The 23,317-nt window shown below is 44.6% G+C and overlaps 1 protein-coding gene across 2 annotated transcripts in view; it reads right to left on the reverse strand.

Moving 5' to 3' along the window:
• Nucleotides 1-1,870: 1,870 nt before the first annotated feature.
• UBASH3B (ubiquitin associated and SH3 domain containing B) overlaps nt 1,871-23,317 on the reverse strand; it is a 75,406-nt gene continuing 53,959 nt past the window's right edge. For both annotated transcript variants that reach the window (XM_032998201.2, XM_042800560.1), the window contains exons 6-14: nt 22,944-23,152; nt 16,360-16,495; nt 15,826-15,946; nt 14,764-14,886; nt 12,863-12,955; nt 12,002-12,146; nt 9,025-9,131; nt 7,976-8,085; nt 1,871-7,098 (exon numbers count right to left, since the gene is read on the reverse strand). In XM_032998201.2, the coding sequence (XP_032854092.2) occupies nt 6,961-7,098; nt 7,976-8,085; nt 9,025-9,131; nt 12,002-12,146; nt 12,863-12,955; nt 14,764-14,886; nt 15,826-15,946; nt 16,360-16,495; nt 22,944-23,152 (1,182 nt within the window). In that variant the 3' untranslated portion in view covers nt 1,871-6,960. The remainder of the gene's footprint in view (nt 7,099-7,975; nt 8,086-9,024; nt 9,132-12,001; nt 12,147-12,862; nt 12,956-14,763; nt 14,887-15,825; nt 15,947-16,359; nt 16,496-22,943; nt 23,153-23,317) is intronic.

A 23,317-nucleotide genomic window follows, 5' to 3' on the forward strand; every position in this document is an offset into this window, starting at 1 on the left:
TCCCTCCTCCCTGCTGTTCCACTCTCCTCTCCCCCCGTCTCACGTTTCCTATGTGTTGGCAATTGCTGAGAAGTCGGTGACCTCACAGGTCTCTAAAATGAAACTGGTGGGTGGCAGGAGTGGGGGCTCTTCACCTTGCACCCCCTCCAGCTCTGTCTCGCTCAGGAGAGGGAGATGTACATGGGGTAGAAGGTCAGGGTTAAGAGAAATGTGGGCCTGGGTTAACCCCACCGGAGACCCTGCTGCAGTGATCCTACATGTGCACAGCATTCAGGATTTAATGCCCCAAGATGGGGAGGCACCCGGGAAAACCGAGCTTATTTGGTGGGCACGGTTGTAGTGTGGTATTTGGCAAGGTTGCTTGAAAACCCAGCTGTGTGGTTTAAATTCCTGGAAAAAAAAAAATCTGGTGTCACACTGCATCTTGTACCACTGTGTGTGTGTTTGAGGCTTGCTTTGCTCTGCTTGCAGGGATCCTGGCAAAACAAATAATGAGAGGAAGGTAATTTGCTGCGTGCGGTTTGTGGCTCTCCAGGGAATGAAGAGTATTGGTGAGGTGGTTGTGAAAGGTTCACTGAGCACCGAAGCACGGGGCAGAGGGATGACTGCATTGAGTTGGTCCCAGAGGACCAGTAGCAGACTCTGGGTTTCCCGTGTCCCCTTGCAGGTCTGATGATATCAGGAGCGATCTGGGGCATAGCAAAACTTTTTGTGTCTCCTGGATGTGTGATGTCTAGTAAGATCACAAGATTTATCCAAGCCTCTTGTAGGCAGAGCATCTTCTCACAAGGTAGCCATGTGTGCTGGTTTCTGAAAAGGCTTTGGCAGATCCTCTTCTGGCACTTTTCCACAACTGCTCAAAGTTTAGTGCAAATGACTAATACTGCCAAATTGAGCTTACTTTAAGATAAGGAATATGGATTAACAACTGTGTGCTTGCAGGACGTGGGTTTGAGTGAACCTGGACAAAATGTTTTATTATAAATACAGTATGCATTTTACTTCTAATTTATTAGAACCTGTTTACATTAAACTTCCAGGTGCATGGAAGTGTGTCATTCTAATAGTGTTTATTTGATTGATAAAAACTATGGCTTTTATGTTAATTGTAATATAATCAGTTTTACTGAAAAACAGAGCTGTAGGCCACAAAGTTTAATGTAGATAGTTGGTTTGAAAAGGAAGAGTCTCACTGGCTGGTAAAACTACTGCTGGATTACAAAATCCAGATCAAGCAAGAAGGCAACTGTTGTATGCGTAAGCATTGCTTTGGTTTAGAAGTTGTGCTTCCCGTTCCACACATCTAAACCTGCCAGTAAAGTAACTGGGGAAAAAAGCCATCAGCCAGTAGAGACAGTGAAGCCACCTGCCTCCAACCCAGAGGAAAAACTCCGACCCTGTGCAGTAGATGGAAACCCAGACTTGAGATGGTTTTGTGCCATCTGCTGTCAAATAAATGAACTTCATCTTCAGTGGAGGGAAGAAAAATGCAGCTCAAATCCCCCTTTCTCCTTGACACTTCTGAGGTTTACACCCCATCTGGGTGGGCATCCCAAAGTGGGATGTGGCGAGGGCAGCATTGCATCCCAAAGTGAGGAACAGCCCTGACCCCCTTTTTGTTTCAGGGTCCCAGTACAGCTGCTCTCTAGGCTTAGGCCCCAAACAGATGTTTTTCCTACTTACATCTTGCTGGAGCCACCGAGAATATTGCTCAGGTGCACCCCAGCAGCCCCTCTGAAGGGGCACTTCATCTAGAGTCCGTGTCAGGAGATTCCCTCCGGCCAAGTCCAACATGCTTGAGAGGAAAATTTAAATAGGGGGAGGGCAAGGTGTGGGTGTGTGGCATCTTTATTAAAACATCTACGAGGCATTTTTGTCCGACTTCCAAGAAATCCATTTATTGTTGTAAGCAAATTAAAATGCAGTGGTTGTTTTAACAGTTGTTAGCACTTGAAACTGAGATTAAAAACAACCAACCAACACCCACCCTCCCACCCCCCCAAAATAAAAAAATACAGATGTCACAGGTAATTACAGCTATTTTTGGCAATACAATTATTGTGTTTTTTAAACAGCAAACATTTTTCTCAAATAAATACAATCTGCTCACACTAAAAAAACGTAACAGAATGATACAACAGGTTTAAAATGAAAAAAAAAAAAAATTATCCATTGATAACATCAAGTTTTAAGAGATGTCCACAGCGAGAAACTTCAGAAAATACATTGTAATGGGAAGTAGTAGAAAGGAACTGCCTGTGTGTTTTCTGTTATGTAGCATGTATGGTTCACGAATATTCCCCAGGGAACAAGTATTTGAGGAAGTGGTGAGAAGTAAGTAGCGATTTAGAGTATATGCAACCAATCACACCTACTGCTTTTATTTTTTTTGTTATTGTTCATTCATTCACCATTTTAAGCATGTCTGCTACCACCGTCATTTCACGTATATTTTAAAAGTTGAAAGAATTTTCTCTATACTTAGGCTCTTTTTAAAAAATAAAACAAACCAAACCACAAATCAAACCTATTAAGGCTCCCTTTCTAAACAGTAGTTTTCATAGGGAATTTCAATACATTTTAAGTTAGGAAGCATCGCAGACTGATTTCCAGCTCTGGGTTAGTCAGCTACAGCCTAACTCAACTATCCAGCGTCCCTCTTCTTGAAATGACCATAACTATAATCAGACACTAAATTTCACCCTACTTCTGCATGCATTTCTTAAATAAGGACTGGAAGGGCCTAACCCTGCCCAGGTATGTCTTCCGAATTCCTCCTGAAGTCAGTGGCAGGTGGGGGGGAGCAGCCTGGGGTAGGACCAGGCTTTGCCCAGTTTCATCCCAAGCCTGAGGAAATCAAGAGAAAGCTTCTGCTTTGTTTCCCTGGGCTCTGGACTCCCTTTGTAAGGACCCAGAGGCAAAAGTTTACGACCCCTCGCATCCAGTGCAGTAGGCAGGAGCTGAGTCGAGAGGCTGAGCTCGTCCCGGTGCTGTACGCAACCCCCTCCCCATCCTCTGACCACTGCTTCCCAGAGCTGCAGTTAGCCCACAAAGGTGACAGTACCCATGTCCCTAAGATATTGCTGCCTGGGGGAGTCAGGGCTGCAGATACAGAACGATACACTGCGGAATAGCATTCTAGCATCCCTTCTGCCCACTTCGTTTTGCGGAATTACTACTGATGTTGCCTTCACTAAAGATAATTCTTGTAAGCAACTAGTTATTTGTTGATGTAAATTATCACTTTTATAATAATGTTGACACTAGAAGCTAACACCAGAGGAGAGAAGGAGGCTCCTACCATCAGGTGACTTCTTTCTGAAATCATTCAGACTGAGTGAAAAGGGAAATATATTTTTTGTTGGTGGTGTTTTTGTTTGTTTGTTTGTTTGTTTGTTTGTTTTTTCCCCAAGGTCACAGTCTGGATCCTCAGTTTGAATGAACAAGCAAGATTTGAGTACACAGTCTCAATTTACACTCACAGAGAACCTGGCTCCATGCTCAGAGGATTTAAGTTCTTGGCCGTAGCTGCCACTGCACTAAATGTAAGGGAAATGAATGAAGCTTTAGACCTGGCACCTGCATTAAACTAGCAAGGTATCCCCAGGCACAGCGAGATATGAAGTCCAGTGATAAGGACAAATTCTTGATCAAACCTGATCTTTTTCAAATACCCTGTTTTTGACCTTCTGGTGTTGAGTGCCATCCTGTCAGCTGCTGTTGTGCTAGAATTTGATTCTGCACTTTGATCCTTGTATTTCTGTAGCCCAACCCTGAAGTTTATGAAAATACTGGACAAGCAACTTGTTCTTGGAGGATTTCCTGCTTTATTCCTTAATTGGGAAGACAGGGAAAAATCTAGGAACTGCTCCTTGCCTCCTATACCCTAATTAAACTGTTGGGATCTGATGCAGCTCACAGTGAAGGCAAGGCAAAAACTTGCATGCGCTTTAGGGAGATGAAGTCTAATGTTGTTCTGGGACAAAATGCTGAAGTGATGTGAAATACATATTAATGAGCAGCAATGGAGTGGAAGCGAAGCAGCAATTGTTTTATATTCTTAACATCTCAATTGAAAATTCAAAAGGAACATTTTTGTTTTCTTCCCCCCCCTCCCCCCCCCCAGTCTTACCAACATGAGAACACTTAACACAAAACCCCTATGAGAAATCAAAATGCTAGAAGAAAATAAGATTTTTCTTTCTGAGATTCTTGACACCTGAAAAATCTAATTTGAGATAAGACTACAATTGTCAAAATACTTTCCCAAACATCTAAAAATATAATTTATTTTTTTTTTAAGAGAGTATTTTAACATCTACTTTCTCAAACAGGACACTCTTTTCTATGTTACTTACTATATGCAAAGATTAGCTAGTACAATATTCAAATTGTGCATTCAGGTTTTGTTCCCTCTGTTTCCCATTTCTGTCTAAATAAACCCCTCGTAAAGTCGCTTAACTGCAGTAGGACCTGAGCAGCCTCCACTGGTTTATATAGGCAGTATTTGTTGCCTCAATTTACATCTTCCTGGCCCACAGCATGAAACAAAAGCAGTCCAGAGAATTACATGTGCATCAAGTAACCAACTTATTTTTGGTGTGATTGTCAACTATGTAGGTTCAAACTCTTTGCAAATTTGCAGTCAGTAAGCATGGAGGAAAACAAGCCTGAAATGCTCTTCGGAATGTCTGTACACAGCCAAAAATAGTTTAAATTACAGGTAAAATCTAAAGTGACAGCAGTATAACTGCACTGGAGCAGTTTCTTCTGTCATCTCTAAGTTATCTCCCTGACTTTTCAGTATACATCCCTGGTATAATAATGCACTTACGAATGGCCTACAGTGTATTACATAGTCATAAACGTATAAATAATGGACTATTGTTACGGATCGTGACAATGTACATATTGCACAGGGCGAGCTCTCTGCTGACTCAAAGCAAGTACAGAATCTGGTGTATTCTCCCTGGCAAGCTCAGTAAAACCCAGAGACAAAGCTGAGCTAAGACCCCTTGAGATTTGTTACATCCCAATTGCTGAGTGTTTTGCCTCGTTTAGGAAGAAGGGATTGCAGTTCATCACTCCTTTTGCCTTCTGACTGCTGAAAGTGCAGCTCAGTTATATGCTACCACAGGTGAGACCAGTTCTGCCGAAGGCTTGATAGGTTAAAGGAAACCAACACAAAACAAACTTTGATCTTGCTATCAGTAATAAGTCTTTGTCAGAGTTGTCCAGTATCAACTTCTGTGCCATTGCGAGCGTTTAAAATGAGGACAATAACACTTTCTGCAGAGGAGAAGCAGGACAGAAGAGGGGTACCTAGGATGCCAGAAGTTCTTTCCTGGTACTTCTGAGCTTGCCTTTGATGCTATTTATGGGAATACTCAGACTTAGGGCCCAAACCAAGAAAGGAGTATGCCTAAATCTCTTTCATCCCGTTAAAGCACAGTTTTAAGTACCTTCTGAAAGTGAGCCTATGCTGGTAAGACCCATACAAATATCTGCAGGATCTTTTTGACCCAAGGCTGATGACCTAAGATAATATTTAAAAGAAACCTGCTCTGAAGCCAGTTTATACTATAAACTACCCACTGTGGTGTATTTTGCATTCTCCTGCGAAGCAGCTGGTATTGGCATCTTGCAGGCTGTTGCACTAAGAGGACACTTCTTGTGATTTCAAAGATTTTAGCTACAGATGGAAATCGTTTTCTTCCCCTGCTCTCAAAATCCTTAACCCTTCACCCACTGGACAAATAGCATCTTAATAGGCCCCAAGAATGTTGCTCCTAAATTTAAGTGTACTGTTTTTTTCAGCTCTGCTTTGTCTTTATGATAGATGGCACTTAGGAATTAAGGAAAAGGAAGCAAAGCATGCAGTGGATGCTAAATTTCTGTATCTCTTTGATTTCATTGTTACCTCCTGAAGAAAGCTGCTTACTGCAGGATCTCACCAGGGCTGACAAAAAAACTCACAAGGGACAGAAAGCCACCACTGTGTAAATGACCAATGCAAAATCTCCATATAAAAGAGAAAATCCTTTTCCAAGGTATTCTGAAGGGAATTTAAGTGACACAAACACTTTAGGCTGGGTCTGTGCACACGGGTGGATTTCAATAATCTAAATAAAAAAGGAAAAAAAAAAAACAACCAACCAACAAACAAAACCAAAAACCAAACAGCTTTCCAAATCCTTCAGGTTTGGTTGGAAAAGGCTTATTTCATCTCCACTTAAAAGAAATTGCTCCCAGTCTTTGTTCACAATGGTGCTGTCTTTCGATGTGCAAACTTCATCTGTAACTGATGTGAAATTCAGAGTTTTCTTCTGATGCAGATCAGCGTCAGTCAGTCTTTGCATCCATGGTGCCCAACGAAACACCTACCCCGGTGATCTGAGGAGGGGAATAGTCTGATGCTGCCTGCAGAGGCGATGCTGGACTCTCGTTTCCAGCTGGTGGTGATACGCTTTGTGGAAGGTGCTGAGAAGTTGGGGGTTGTGAGTGAGGGGGTGTCAACATGTGGTTCCGAGTAAGTCTGCTAATGCTTTGCAAAAGTAGTAGTGAAAAAAAACCCCAGCGTCCTGAATTGCTCAACTTTTACACAGTGCTAGTTGTTTCTAACGCGGTGCAGAAGGCAGTGAAAGCTACTGGTGTTATCAGCTCCATTCAAGGTGGGAAAATCTACCCGAGATACTGACTAAACGGAGACTCCCTGCTTTGCAAGAGCTTCAATCTGTATTTCAGTATTTTTTCCCTCAGATCACCCCCCTTTTGTATTTGCCTAGTTGTATACAAGAGTTTTTGCATGACTGTGGCTGTGAGAGAGATGCTAGAACAGCTGTTTTTGTGATCCACTGAACATATCATGACTATTTTTCCACTGTCAATAAACACAAGAAAGAAGAGACATTCTCCAATGCTTAGAAAGGCCATGGGTTTTCCTTGCTTATGTAGCTTTGCCTATTCTTGTAGTAAGGTTTCTCTCCAGTTAAAGCCTCCAGTTGGTCCGTGTGTGAGAGGGAGGATGGGGGGGTCCGTAAGCTGCCAAACACCTGTATCTCCCAGTTCTTCGCACGAACAAAATCCCAAGTATGGAATCTGTGTGAGGAGAGATGGAAATAAAGGCAATGAGCAGGGATCAAGCTGCGCAAGGAGGGAGCTCCCCTAAGGGCTGAAGTACTGTTGTGCTATTGAAGCATTTAACTGTCTTCTCTCTCTTTCCCTCTCCCCAAAGTCCATTTTCAGAAGAAGTCCGTAGGACTCAGGTGTGACAGCCAGACGGTGTGTACCACTGTGTGTGCAGAACACTGGGAAAGTCAGATTATACTCCTGTAATGTAGTTTAAATATGGGCCAGTCCAAACCAAAGATGTCCTGTTGGCTGACATGGTCCCAAACCCTGAAGGCCAGCACAGCTACGGAGGAGGTATGCGGATGCTACTCTGGCTCAGGTGTCCTCAGATCAGTACCAGCTATGAATATCCCACAGAGTGTCTGCAAGGTTGGCAGTGAATAATGCTATCTCCTTAGCCAGGGCAGGGGTAAAGCAATGAAGGCAGAAGACCGCATTAGAATTTTCAGGCCTTTTCCCTGACCATTAAGAGAGTGGAAAGAGAAGGGGAAGTGTTGTAGGCCAGAAATGCCCTGTTAGCTGTGGTTAAGGTGTTTTCGGCACTGGAGGGCACTGTGGGAGCCTCTGTACAGCCCCGGTATCTACAAGCATAAAGCATGAAGTGACCGCAAGCCCATTTGTAGGTGGGCATCTGATCCCATGCTGTCTGCTACAGAAGTGGCATGTTAAGATAAGCCTCTTAAACCCATCTGCTTTACTCTCCTGACTTCTGAAATGGATGGAACACAATAATGCGCAGAACGATCAGACAAGAGGAACAAAGTGTCCTTTGCCTGGTTAAGCAGATTGCAAATTTCTTTTCTCTTTGTAAAGCCAGCGAGCTTTACTCCTTGCTGGTAATTACCTTTCGGACCATCTGTACAAAGTCCTTGGAGTTCTGCGGCGAGAGCCCTTGGAGCTGGCAGGTACAAGCCTCCAGGGAGGATGCGTGTGCCACTATCAGGATGTTATTTCCTGAAATAAAGTGAGAAATGCCAGCTGAGGAGGGAGATGAAGCCAGCTTTAGGGACTGCTGCCAAGATCAAGGAGACCATTTAAAATTTGCAAAACAGGTTCAGTTTATCATATAACAACACATTAAACTGTATGTATACAGGGGAAAAAGCATGGTTTAGTGACATATTTAGAGCATTTCTCAATTTTCAGGATAATGGTTAACTCAGTGCTACTTAGTTTTAACAGGGCTTTCTGAAGAAAACAAGAATTCCAGTGAGATTTCAGCTGTCTTGTGAAGCAAATGCTTTCCTCCTACCCCAAAATTAATTCTGATTAAAACAAGCACTTTACTTTCAGTTGCTGGTTTTCCACAGTGATAGCTTTAGATTTCCATTTCCAAGAGCCTTTACAACCAATGACACACTGTGCTATCAAGGTTTGTGGGAAAACTATTAAAATATAAGCTTAGAATGTAGAGACGAATCAGTGAAATGAAATTAGTGAAATCACCAGAACTTAGAAACATCCTGTTCCTATACTGTGAATGGGAAATAAAAGCTAGAGCTTTTTTAATTTCAATATTGTGTTTGGAGAAATGTCCTATATTCTTTGTGGATAGTATATTTCAGAAGAGTAGCTCAGATAGGGGATGCCCCATCTGATGCTAGTAACAACAGAGTGCAAGTGCCTTATTTATTCCCTGGAGAAACAGAGAGCTTGTGTGGGGTAGGGATCCCTAAAATACTTCTGCTATTAAATTTATGGACCTTTCTTGTGAGGTAAGCATATCTGAACTCAGTTCTGACCCATACAGGACTTTGCAATGTCTCCGGGAGAGGGGATGAGAGATTCAGGTATGGGGATTCATCTCCTTGAAGAGGGAAAGACTGGTCAGGAATATCAGCATTCACATCCCAGAAAGCCTGTCTTGTTTTTCACCCCCTCTGTAGCACTTACCTTTGCCTTTACATTCACTGATGATTTCTTTTGTTACTTGATAGCTTCTACTTATGTATGTATCATAAGATTCGGAAACCACTAACTTGCTGACAGGAATATGAGGTCTGTGAGCATAAAAACAAGTACGGTAAATTGGAAGAAGCAATAATGTTTTAAGTGCAAGTTACGATTCATCTGAAAGTATCTGTTTAACTCTTCTAATTCCCCGCATCCCCAGAACTGCGTGTTGTGTCAGGACCACTATGATGATTTTTAAACTCCACAACTTGAGATGTTTACTGTTCCTGCATTAAGATATTTCAGTTATCTGGGAAAAATTATAGTCGCTTCCTCTGATGTGGACCAGTTAGTGGAGACAGCAGACAACACGCTGACGATACGTGTGTTACATGCATCAGTAACAATGCCACTTTGCATTTATTTAAGCATGTGTCCTTTGAGGAGCAGATTTCAGGGCTCACCCACCCGCCTAAAGTTAGTGAGTGGCAGGAGAGCTAAACTTGTCCCGGGCAGGAGCAGGGGAGCTGGCAGGGACGGCAGGACAAGGACGGTGTCGAGCTGGGGGCTCCGCGCTCGCAGCAGCGCGACAAGGCACCGGCCAAGCCATCTTTTCCCAGGCTGAGGTCTGCGCTGGGCTACCACGGCTCCCAGCTCGGGGCTGGGCTGTCAACTTCTGTGTCTGTCAGGGGAGATCGGGCAGGTACAGGGAGAAACGTGGAGCGTGGAGAAGGCAGATGCTGGCTCGCTTTGCTGCTCAGGCTTTGATGGTGAAGGGCAGAGGCAAACTGCTGCTCTGGCCCTCTGTAAAGCTGCATTGCTGGGAAATGCCTGGAATTAGCTGGACTCCTCCTGGGCCAGGGCGTTTCAGTGAATTGCCTGGCAGGACTCTGGCCAGTTGTATCAGCTGGGGTAGGTTCATGTGCAGAGGAGCAAGGGGCGGGAAGCAGAAGGCTGTATTTTCCCTGCTGTGGTGCAAGGAAAAGGCCAAACTTTTCCTTACATTCAGTGATCTGATATATCTACAGGAATTACCCTTGTGAGAGGAGACAGAGAGCACCAGGAGGGCTGTCTCCCAGTCCCCCACCTAACCAGCTGAGCACACAAGAGCCAGCTCTCTTCTTGTGCTGAGAATATTCATTATGGTCTTCCCAGAAGACACGTGTTTTCCAAAGCAGAGACTCTCCTGTGGTCTAGACGCTCTGCTGAGCGTTAGCCATGTGATACCCTTTCAGGGATAAATACAGTGTAAGGACTTCTATTTAGATACTTGGAGTTGGAATTTTAGCTGCAAACCAAAAGGACACAATGTAAGTTTACGGTATAATTAGGTATGAAAAAAAATGGCTTTTCTTTACATTTTTCCTTTTTTTTTTTTTTTTTCTTTTTAATGTTTCAACTGCTATTCCACTTGAGGGTTCTTAAAGACATGGGTGCCCTGAGACACTGGGAGACACCAGCATTTCTGGTGATACCATAAACCACAAAAGCCCAGCCACAAAGTAGTTGTCACCAAGCCCATGTAGGTGGAACTCCTGTCTATGTATACTACATGTGTCTTATAAATGCTTTGTTTTTATCTGAGATTGCTCAGCCGGTGATCAGGCTCACACTTAAAATAGAAAGGGCTGGTCTCCGCAAAAAGTCATAGTGATACAGAAATTTCAGCAGTGAGATGCAGTGGAGGACAGGAACCGTGTGACCTTTCTGGAGTTTCCCTCTTTGTGGGAGCTCTTTGAGTCTGGCTTGTATAAATGAATCATAAATTTGAGAGTAAGGAGCCTGAACAGATCATCTTGTCTGTTCTGTGCCACATGACTATTTCTGCTGGGTTTTCTTTAGCCTTCCTCTCCGCAGCTTACAGTAAAAAGCATTTGTGTGTTAGGCTGAGGGCACCATGGCTGCGATGCTTTACTGGGGAGTCAGAAGGTCTTGAGTTTCCTTCCAGACGAGGCTGCTCCCAGGGGCCCTGTGGTGTTTGCTGGCAATGACATTGGGAACGCGGAGGTATGGCCATGTGGCTGGATAAAAGGAAAGCAGCAGAGGCTGGCAGGGCATGAATTTGAGATATGGAGCCTCACCAGGCAGCAGGACTGATCTGTGCAGCCGCAGGGGTGGCTGGCAAAAATGCTGGGCTCTGCGAAGGTCAGCTCTGCGCTTTTGGAGCTCTGTCAGGGCCCCCAAAAGCCGAGTGAATTATCGTTGTATTTCCCTTTTCTGCAGAGTGGGAGGCAAGATCAGTGGTGCTTATCCATTTGCCATTCTAGATGTTTACTCTGTTTGCTTTCAGCAACTGTTTTTAGGTTGAATACCATGAAAATCTGAGTCAGAAACCTGCCATTTTTTCCACTAAGAACTCTTCAGATGTAATTGCTGAGAGGTGAGAAATGCTTAAAGTTTAGCTCTTTGATAGAAAACCTCTGAATTTTGATGTCACAGGAAACCCTGAATTCCTGACAGATGTAAACATGTTCCCCAGGGTGATGCAAAATTTACAGTTAAGATCCCTCACCCTACTAATGGTAAGAGAGACAGACTAGATTTTTCCTCTGGGGAAGGGAGGGGCGGGTGTCAATGAGCTCTGGATCCGCTTCAATCTATGAACACCATGGTCAGGGAACTAAGTCAGCAAAACTAGTTCTGTTAGCTTAGCCCAAACTCCTAAGTTTTAGGAAAAAGGGTTAAACAAACCAGAAATACTTTGAGGGTTTCCTGGACACCTGAAAGATGCGCAGGATGGAAGGAGCACTAGAAAGAGAACCTACATGATCAGCAACATAGCTGGACCTTGCCAGTGATCTGGGAAATCTGATTTATAATAAGCCATTCTCAGGCCTTGAGCCTACTTGAAGGTTATTCCGGGAGCCTCAGCAGCTCTTCCAGTCACTGCCTAAATCTGAAAACTCAACAGAATGTTACTCTTCAAAAAACAAAGCCAGAAAGCAATTGGAGACCCTCTCACCCCCCTTTCAGCTACCTGTAGGTTGTATCAACGCTTAGAGTAGCTGCAGCTAAATCCACGGGGGGTATCCAGGCAGGTAGTGTGCTCCCAGAGACCCACTTGGTCCATTCAAATAAGCCCGGCTCTATTCGAATTTTCAGGTTGTTCTCCTGTTGCATACCTGGCGAAGGCAGAAAGGAGACCAGGTATCAGTGAATGTAGCTGGGGAGGAAGGCAGCAAGACTTTGCAACTTTAATACTTCTGTTTGATTGTAAATTAATTTTTTTCTCTCTGAGTAGTCAGTTGATTAATAGTATGTGTGAAAGATGAAGTATTTAATATATGTACTTGGCATATGATATCCCAGGGAATGCAAACTTCTGGCTGGCAGCTACATGTAATATGCTGAACCCAGGCATGACTGTATTTTGGAACTATTCCTCGACTGTTTTCCATGCCAGGGCATCTCATGCCTCGATCACTATTTCCCTTCCCAGTTTCTGCAGTAAATTATTCTTACTGGGGATAGGAAGTTGCTTGGTGGTAGCAACTGCTGTGGAAGCAGGCACGGGCGCAAGGCTTGCCGAGCTGGACGTGGCCAACCATCCCAACCACACATCTGGCTTCTGGGGGGGGGGAACAAACCCAGCCCTGACTGGCAGCTGGTGCCAGGGCCAGCACGCTGCTTGCCTAAGCACTTGTCACACTGTACAAGTAGAAAAGGGCTCCTTATGGGCAGTGTTGCGCTAATGGGAAGGATATTCCCATGGAAATAATCCTCACCCTGAATTACCATGTCCTTGGGTCTCCCATGCAAGGCTCCCTTTTATCTGGGTGGCAGTGTTTTTCACAGAAAGTGAGGAGAATGCAGCCTTCCCTGCTCACTGGGTTCTTACCTTTCAGGATATTGTGTGCTGTCTGTACACACCGTAAGGATGGGGAGCTGTAGATGTAGTCTACAATGGTATTTGTTTCTAGCAAGGCTTCACCTGCAAGCAAATTTCAACACCCATCAATAAAGCCAGACGAATGGCACTGTAACAGCAATGGCAGTGTGCAGGGTATCTGCCACCGAGCAAGGAGCTAAAGCAGCTTCCCAGATGCACGGCTTGTATTTTGGGAAACATGTTTACCCGTCGTATTTTATTTCAGTGGTGTGTTGGGTACTGTGATGTGCACAGCTGTGGAACTGGGATATATTTTTTCTGTGTGTGCCGCTCCACGCGCATCTAGGTACTTAACCATTATGCAAGGAAATCACAGAAGCTTTTGCTCAGTTTCTGCTTCTCTTAGATTTAGCCAAAAAGCAAACAGTGTGCTGAGAAAAACTGTAAAGTGCTTGAATTTAATTTAATTTCATTTATAAGCTGTAAATCAGAATGATTCAACTTAACTCAAACCCAACTTAATTCAATTGGCTTGATTCTTCGCTAGTATAAATTACCATGTCATTACACAGGTGGAGGATCACTGAAAATGAGATAAGAATCAACTCTGCTATTGGGGTTATTAATATTCTTGCAATGCTAAAGGGAACCAAATGAGAACAGGAGTCTGCTCAGCGTTGCACAGACTTGTAGTGAGAAAGAATTATATTTCTGTTATATTTGAAGAGGCAGGACAAAGAAGTGGGAGCAAGAAGGGGTTATTAACCCTGACTTCGTCTGTTTAATGATGGCTGTAGCCATGTCAAACCCATCCATAAATCTCTTGAGAGAAGTGGGGTGATTTAGAGGGAGCGGCACAGCTAACAGCCCTCCGTCACGGGGAAGCTGCTCATTTGCTTCGGCTGTCGGAGGAATTACGGCTCCAGCAATCGTCGGGGCTGCGTCTGTGCGGCTGCCTGCAGACGGCCGGTGTGCCGTGGCCGCACCGGCAGCTCGACGGCATCGGGGTCACGTCTGCAGTTGCGTGCTCGGACCCGATTAATGACACCAGCAAAGCGTGCTGTGAGTGCTCCCAGATTCGCCTTCTGTTCTGGGTGTATTGCGAGCCCTGATGCCATGTGGCCAGGAGCCGGAGCATCCTGCTGTTGCACAGTGATTTCTTTTTGTTTAAAAAGCAAGTATAATTTTAGCTGGCCTAGTTTGAATGTGACCGACACCAAGTGCTCTAAAGGATTTGAATTTCAGAAAATGCTAAGTACTGCTCTCTGAAGCTCACGTCTTTAAGGCTCCTCTAATCACAGTGCTCAATATGCGCTCTTTGACTCCCAAGTAATTTTCTGTCTGTACACAAACCAACAGGCTCAGAAGTCAGGGACAAGGATGGGGGGGTGGGAGAACACTGAAAAGAATTTGGACCGGTTTTGCGCCACATAAATGTAAAGCCAGACAGGCTGATAAAAGTATATTGGTGTAGCAAACTGCAGGCCAAAATTTAAGATTTTCAAAGTCAAGGAAAAAACGTATTTTGCATGAGGTGACTGTCACGCTGCTGCATTTCTCACCGACAACGATAACAACAGCATCTTCCAGCGTTGCACGTTTACAGGGCAGTAGGAACGCTCTGCAACCGCACTGCTGATGGCTCTGATTTCATACCATGTCCTAGATTTTGGGCTTTGTTTCTTCTTCAGCTGCAGCAGCTGAAGGAGACAAGGTTTCCTTCGAAAAAGGGGGCTTGCTGGGGAAGGTGAAGGGACTTTGCGAAGGCTCTTGAAATGTCTAAATCCTGTCTGTTGAGGGCCTCTGCTTCGTTTTTTTCTGCCTTGCACTTTCTCTTTCTCTGCCTGGGTGTGTGGGAGGAAGGTAACAAAGCTTCCTGGGCAAGCTCTTGTCTGCTGAGGACAACTTACCAACAAGTCTTGCCTGCGTACAGCCCAGCACAGTGATTGGCGCGTCTTTTTCGTAATCCCTGAAACCGCCGCTTCTTTGAGGTAAGCTGTGAGGCATATTCAGGTTACTACGCATATACCTTCCTGTGAGGGAGAGATCAGAAGTAGTTGCTGGAATTATTCGATCAGAGAGAGGCAGAGAGTGTCAGGCCTGTTTCTACCCTCTTTCACCACATCTGCACTTTGCAGGCATTGCCCAGGCCTGGCTGTCGAGCAGTTTTTCCTGTGTAAAACTATCAGGAATCTGGTAAAATTAAGCAGCTCTATCAGTACAAAATCATCAGAGAATGTTGCTAATGTTTTTAAAGTTATATTTAGGACAGATTTCCCTAACGGAACATAATTTCTATCCCACAACAAAAGAAACCTCAAATGTTACGCTTTTACAGGAGGCTAAAATGTCAGAGCTCTTCAAACATAATTTAGAAAGAAGGTAGTTGTAAAATCATCCTTTTTTTTCAATGATTTTGAGTACAAGATATTGGCAATTTTTGAATAGAAAAAGGACTTTTTGGACAAATTTCTGATCAGCTCTTATGCCAACACAGCTGGAAGTTATAGTCTGTTCACTATAATCTGAAACTCAAGCATATTACTGGGTTGCAAACTCCGTTTTATGCCCCAAAAGGCACTATGAACTGTACTTGTAGTGGTAGTATTTTCATTTAGGACACAGCTAGCAAAAGATTTTCCTGATGGTAGTAGATGTTTGCACTGGACACTGACTACTAACATCATGACTTCGTTTCCAAATGAAAATGCTCTTTGGTGACATTACTCTAATGTAATCTTTCTTGCAATAGTTTCCCAAATATTAGCAAATGTCGTATTTACTCCCTGGCTTGTGCTTCTGCTTCGGACTGCAGCCCTACCACGGCAGAGCTCTCCACTGAGATGCTGTGCTACTCATAACTGCTCAAAGCAAGACTTTGTGTTAGGAGACCCCAGCTTCCATCTAAGCTTTACCACTCTCCTTCCCTCACCTAAGCCTAGACCCCGAGAGACACACAGGAGCTGACTCACCTTTGGCATCAAAACACTGTGACAACCAGTACTTCCCAAAAACGACATCCATCCTTTCCCCATGCCTGCAGACAAACAGGCAGCGTTTCTGAGGCCCTGGCTGGCTGGTTATTCTCAGAGGCTGGAAGGAAAGTTATGGCATGTTTGACCTTCATCAAAGTGCAAAGGTTTTTCTGAGATCTCATTTACTAACGGGAGTCAGGACCAGGCACCGCTTGCTTTACCCCCATGCAAATGAAGTTTTACTCTTCTGAAGTTGGTAAAGGTATGCTGGTATAAAACAGCTAAAGTGAGCAGAGGATGGGGGGCCCTGCCTCCCCATGCTAAGAGCAAGTCTGGGGACAGCAATGTCTTCTGTGCCTATGGTTAATCCTGTCATTCAGAAGCTTTAACTTGTAACTTCTGAGGCAGGCAGTGAAAGGAGACCAAAGGATAAGTAGTTGGGGAAAACGCAGTTGCTGGAAACTTGCCACTAAAACTGTGTGTGATTTATATATATATATATGTGTGTGTTGTGTGTGTGTGTGTCCCTACCTGCACGTTCTGGCAGATGATAGTGAGGGGCCCTGCATCCCCAGGTCCTTGGTCTTCCTGCTGTCTTCTTTCCAGAGCTCCGTCAGTGAAGGCTTGAAGGGACGGGGAAGATGTAGTATTCAGAATTGAGTAGGACCTGCCAAAAATAGAAGGATGTTGGCTTTGGGAATGCTCTGGACTCCGTGTGCTCAGGCTGCAGAAAGGACATTTCTGTAGACTTCAGGAACTGATGATAATTACCGTTGTCATGTTATTACATTATTATTTGCATTTTAGTGCTGCGAGAGAGAACCTTGCTAGGTGATGTACACACATTAAGAGACAAATCCCATCTCAGCAGGCTTTCCGTTTCCTTAGAAACAGTTTCACAGAATAACAGTTCCCAAACTTTGGTCTGCTAGGCTCTGTCAGCCTTCAAATATTCTCACGGAAAACGCCAAGACCTTCCTCACAGCTACAGGATACTCGCTAACATCATCTGGGGACCAGCTGCACATTACTTACCATGGTCTTGTGGACCAAAGTTTGGAAACTAATGGCTACGGGGAGTTTTCACTCACCTTTGTAGCAGAAGCTATTACTTCAGTAGAAAGCTGAAGCATAGCCCTGCTTCTCATGCTGGGCAGTTTTCAGGGATCATGTGCACAAAATAGCTTGTATCCCCCGGTAGGGACATGGCACACTCAGTCTGGGTTGTTGTTTCTACATTTTTCAGTGCTGTCTATTCTGTTTCCAATCCACAGTGGGAATTTATTCTCACCAGTGCTTCCTGTTAAGTGTAGCCAAAAGGGTATAATAGATCCCATTCTCCCTCAAGGGGCTTATCTAATGATGCTCCCTCTGAATAGAGCTTTCATGTCCAGATGTTCAAGGACTTTGACCAAGACCCTTGGGAGTAAACTCTGACAGGCAATTACAGAAGCCTCAGTGACCCTCTGCTGATTCAGTTACACTGTATGGCTTACATTTGCTTAGTCATTAAAAAAACCCCCTTGGCAGATAATGTATATGGTCATTTACTTTGACAGAAATAGTTGCTGTTGCTTGCACTTTTCAGTGCCTTAAATATGTCAGAAGTTGCTTCCAGACTAGCACCTAGTTAGGATAAAATCTCAGAGGGGTTTCATAGCTGTTAAAATAATACCAAGCACCTCTACCAATGGAACAAAAATAGGTCACTACATTTTTGTGAAGAACTCATCTTCTGTGAGACTGTATGATTTGCACCAGTTTAAAGAAGAAAAAAAATACCATACTGTTGGACCCTTATCTGGTGGAATTAGGGTGCAAGGACAAGACTGAGGTACTGGCTTATTTGGTCAGATGAATGTGCTATGCAGAGAAGCACTGGCAGGCAAGGGGAGCGGGAGGTGGGAACCAGCCATGCTGGGGACAGCACTGCTGGTCCCTGTCCAAGAGCGTGAGGCAGCAGCCTTGCAGCAGATAACCTCTCCAGCCTCCTGCTCTAACTCTGTCAGACCTGACCTTCTTGGTTTCTAACTGTATTTTATTTGTGGTGAGTTCCCAGCAAGGGCTGGGCTCGCTCCAAGGAACTGTTCCTCTCATTGCCCAAATGAGCATCAGAGGTCAGGGCAGCAAATACCTCTGAGTTAGGCATGGTAGGACTCTGAGGTGCAACAGGGGTGGTGGATTTGAAGGGGAGTTAAATGTAGGCAGGAGAGCTTTGTGGATAAGCTGAAGGAAATATTACCGGGTGCTGTGGTGAGAAGTTATGTCTAACCCTCCTCAGAATATATGTATGCAATACCTTACAGGCACACTGGGACCACACTTCCAGTTGGCAGGATAAGGCCAACTCTGATCCAAAAGCTGCCTGAGTGCATTAATGTGTGCTAAGCACTGAGCAGGGAGCAAGAACAGACATTTATCACAGTATTAAGTGGTCAACTTGGAGTGTGGGTGCTGCTAGCACAGATACATAAATACCTGAAAACGAATATCTCAATATGAGAAGAATCTGAATTTCTTAGCTAGGACCCATCTCTGTTGCTGTACGAAGTAGATCTTGTGCCTGAGCTCTTTGTCTTTACTTCTGTATTGCAGCTTCTAGCCCCTCATCCCATGCCAGCCCTTTCCTGCTTTTCCCATATGACAGTTTAAGGATGCTAGCCTGGAGAATACTACAGCTTTGTTTGAGTATCCCTCTTCCCTTTACCCCCAGGAGCTGCTGCACAATTTCTAATACTTTCTTCTCTCTAAGCCCTTATTAAAAGGCCAGGAATGCTTTACTGTCTATTTATAGATGCTAGGATTAGCTGTGAGTGATGATGAGGCAAAGCCATGCTACCTTGGTGTGTCTGGAGGAGAGCCACCAGCCTGTCTTCAGTGATATCTCCTTGATGTTGCTGGAAAACAGAAACCGCTGAAGCTATTTCAGCTTAGTCATCTTCTAAGCATAGGTCATTGTATGGAAGATTTTCCCAAAGGCTTGTGGTTCCTCTGCTTGGCAAACAGAGACTGAGGGCAGACAACAACATCTACCGTCTTCTGGATGATGCCTTGCCTTCACTGCTCTGTCAGTGGTACTGCTGTGTCCCTGGAAGTAATGTCCTCCTAGTCAGGAAAGGCTCCTTGAAGAATGGAGATGCTGCAGAGAGGGTCTCTGTCATGGCACAACAGTGCTGGTCCTCAGCTCTGTGTAGGAAAAGACTCCTCTGCTGCATCACTCATCATTATCTAGAGGAGAGGGATCCTGGGGGAAAACGAACCAGCCGTTCATTGTTGCAGAATGGGAGGAAGACAGAGTGGAAAACAACATACTGAGGCCCAAATATAGTTTGAAAAATAAGGGCTGTTTTTCCTCCCCCTGGTACTTGTGCCAAGTTTGATTTTTCAGGCTTATTGAAGGGGCAAGGAATAGCTTTGGCATCTCATGAGAAGCTGAAATAGACTGTGGTGTAGTATTTACAGTGTTTCTATCCATTTTTGGGCAGAGGAAATGACTGTTTCTGGCTTTGCTGGTAATGGAAAGACAGCTTTGGGGTGATGCTGGGTCCACAGATACAAAGATAGCACACTTACTTCTACCACATGCCTTTCACACATATGTGGAGAGCCCCATGGTCTTGAATGCTTGGTTTTTGTGGCTTCTGCGGGGCAAGTAAATTCTTGTACCTTCACTGGGCTTCCCACTTCCTCTGGGCTCCGTGTGCTGAAGGTGGAGAGTTTCTTCTGTTGACTTGGTAGCCCATTAATTTTCAGGCACAGAAGACAACTTAGAAAATACCCTGCAGGCAGTTTGCTGGGAAGCTTTAAGGGTGGATATGCATATATATATATATACACATATATATATATACACACACACACACACAGAGAATATATATATATATATATATCTTTATTACTGGATCTGTAGTTTGGATTAATTCCAAGTAGTTTCAGCTCACCAGTAGCTTCTGCTGCTACCAGGAGAGGATTTCCATCTTCACACCATACAGGGGGAAAAGTATTTTGGTTTTAACATACCTGTGGCCAGGTCTTCTCCTAGGCTCAATCAGAACAGATCTCCTGATATTGATACAAACATAATTGGTTCCTCCCCCAAGGAGAGTCAAGTGCTTGGTTCGGAAAGGTTATTTTTGCCTTGCATGCCCTTATTGAGGGGGATGACAAGAATGGGTTACACAGACTTAGGATCTGGGCTGCGTTGTGTGGGATGCCGAAGCAGTTTATCTTCAGTTACTTTCCAATCTAGAACTGACCAGAGATCGAATGTTTCTGCTCACTGTTACCAGCAGGTCCAGTCCTTGGCATGAGAAGAAATTATGCAGGGATGTGCCACAGCCAGCAAAGAACTGTAGTTGAGGTGTATGGAAAATCCCTGGGGTTTGCAGAATAGAAGTGATGCCATTCCTATTTCTAGTAGATAGGGAAAGGATTCAGACCTGGAGTCTCTCAAGACACAACCTGGTTTCATGGGCAGTAACTCTGCCTCAAAGGCAAAATCTCTTCTCCCGTATTAAACACATCATCAAGCTTGTCTTCTTGTGGCAGCCTGTTGGTCTGCAGCTAAGGTAGAGACCTTTCTACAGGGCAGGGACAGCTTTTGGTTGTGTCTTTGTACAATGCTAGGCAGGAAGGTCTGTGCGCTGGGCACAGCTCTTGAGGCACTATTTGGATATTAGCCATAAAAACCATGTCCTGCAAAGGCCACAGCTCAGCTTCTGCCTCACCTGAGTAGTGCAACAGGAAAACCTTCTTCAGGTGAAATGTCCACAAACTTGCCAATCTAATTTTTCTGTAATAAAGACTTGATCAAATATCCCAGAACAGCATTTTGCCTGTCACATCTCTTCCGTGGTATAGCCAGGGTGCTGAAGCCCAGTGAGCTGTATTTTCATGACGATCTCGATAATGCATGATTTTCACTTGAAAAATGCAGTCTCTGGTGACTAGGAGGGAAAGCTCCATGGCTGTTAATTCTTTCTTTTTCATCCTCTGCAGGATAAAACAGGATGTGGCTGCGTACACAGAGGCAGCACAAACCAGCCCCTGGGATCACAGCATCGCTCGCCAACAACAGCCTTAGTCCCAACACCATGAGCTGGGTCCAATCTCCTACAGTCCCTGTGAGTACTGCTACGCTTATTTTCATGCCTCTGAAATTAAGATATCTGTATGCCATTCTCTTATCACAAGGATCCTACTCTGAATACCGTGGCCTAGACAGCAGTGGGGCTTAGGTTTTCCTTAGCTTGCTATATTGTTTTGACCACATGACATTCTGTAACCTAATATTCCCTGCGGGAAGCTGTTATGCAAAATGAGGCTGTTTCCGGGTATGTAATAATGGTTTTGATAAACGCTTCATACTGCACGCTCCAATTAATGATTTATAGTCTTTAGTAGTAATCAGGGAAGGGGCATTTCCTTTCTTTGCTTGTCTGGAGGCAGAGGTGCTGGAGTTACAAAACATTTGGCTTTCCTTTTAGTTGCTGCTGCAATAGTAATTCTTTTCCGTGGTATTCCGTAGGCCTCAAAACTCTTCCAAGCACTATAAGAAAAAAGAGAATCCACTGGAGCAGGCTGCTGCAGTCTTTGTGGACCTGAGACCATTTTGGCTGGCAAATTTTAGGGGAAGAAAGAATGGTCTTGCAGGATTGCAAATTGGATGGTCTGGATTAAGTCCTGTCTTCATACAGACACCAACTGACTTTGCTCATGTGTCTTGATTTTCAGTTCTTTAAGCCCTGGTTAGTGGAGATATTTTCTTTCCTTGTAATGAAAGCTGAGTTGGAGTTTGATAGCGACAGATTCGGTATAGATAGGTTTGTTCAGTTTGGCAAATGTATGGATGAAAGCCCTTTATTTGTGGTGTTAATTTCTCAGAGGGCAGGCAAGAAAAGAATAGATGGTTGTGACAAGAGGGGTAAATGAGTGATCTCTTGCTATGCTTGTCCCTGCATGATGGACTTCTGGGTTGGGGAGAACTCAGGGTAAGCCAGGGCTGGCTTACAGAAGGGCAGTGGTCGGTGGCAGTCACATCTGGAAGCCAGCCTGCAAGCTACGACTGCCCTGTGCCTGCTCTCCGTCTGTCACTCACTACATTGCATGTGTTAAGCACGAAAAGTCACAGCCGAAGAAAAAGGCTGCTTGCCTCTTTTTGCTCTTTTTGTTTCCTGCATTTTGCTCGATTTAAGGAGTTGTTGGATCAGTTTCTGTTGAAGTGCTGAGTCAGTTCCTCTGGCTGTCCTGTGCTGACACGGGTTACCAAACACTTTCCCCTTCTGCTCAGAGATCCCCCCTCCCCAGGTCATGTTTGCCCACTGAAACCTGAAATCCGAACTCTCCGTGTTTTGTTCTGTATCTCCATTCCTTCCCTTTGTAACTAACCTGCTTGCTGGTGTGACCGTAACCGAACTGCTGTACCTGCACGGCCGCTCCTTGTCGTCCTGTGCTCTTACATACAAACTACTCCCTACGCTCCAGATTTGTCAAAGGCGTTTGGGTGCTTAGGGATGCAGGCAGCCATGTAGGAGTGTCCAGACGCACCCCTCAAGGACTACTTTTTTATTGCTGTTTAACTAATTCCCATCAAAATCAAGAGGCATAAGGCATACCCTTATTCAAAAGGTGAAGTCTGCATTCTCAGTGAAGCCAGCAGCATGTAGGTGACCAATCGCTTCTGAAAATCTTGCTAAGAAACATTGCTGATCCCAAGTCCTTTTCCCCAGGGAATTATGCACAGAAGATCTTGCTTCCCAAATTAATGCTGAAATTTAAACTTTCCTGATCACAGTTCACCACAGAGGTATCTACACAGCAGTGGCTCTACAGTGGCCATCTGCTCTGGTTCCATTAACCAGCAGCAGCGATCCTATGAGTAATAGTTGATGTAACATCTTAGCTAAATAAATCACATCGTCCTCTAATCCCATGCCCAGGGACAGCATCTGCTCTTCCTTTGCTTATGAGATGGGGCTGGCTATGTGTGCCAGTACGTTTCCCCCCAAGCAACCTTCTCAGCAGCCCTGGGAGACTCTTCACTTACCCAGGTAAAATCACAGCTGCTAAGCCCCCTTTTTACAGCGATGGAAACTGGACTGTGCAGCTTTACCTACCCATGAAACACCCAGGTCCCACATTCATCCGCCTTCGTGATGTAATTTTCAGGCAGTAGCCCAGAACAGCCAGTTGCAAGGGAAATGCCATAAATCCAGCCCTCACTTGTACTGGTTTGTTCCACTGGGGACATGAAAATAAAATCCCCTGGGACCAGCTCCAGTTCATCATCATTCTGGGGGGTGTAAGGATAGATCACTTGCAGAGTCTGGGGGAAAAACAGAAGCACAAATGAATGAAAGGATTGTTAATGGAAAGGAACCTTTAGCAGAGTGGGGCAGGAGCACTCCCATACTGGGCCTTTAACCTTAGCAAGGTGTGAAGAGCTCTCCTTGTAATGCATCGCTTTGTGCTTTATCCAGGAAAGCTTTAC

The sequence above is a fragment of the Tyto alba genome, unplaced genomic scaffold (assembly GCF_018691265.1).
Source record: "Tyto alba isolate M040663 unplaced genomic scaffold, T.alba_DEE_v4.0 Super-Scaffold_32, whole genome shotgun sequence".
Classification (NCBI taxonomy): Eukaryota; Metazoa; Chordata; class Aves; order Strigiformes; family Tytonidae; genus Tyto; species Tyto alba.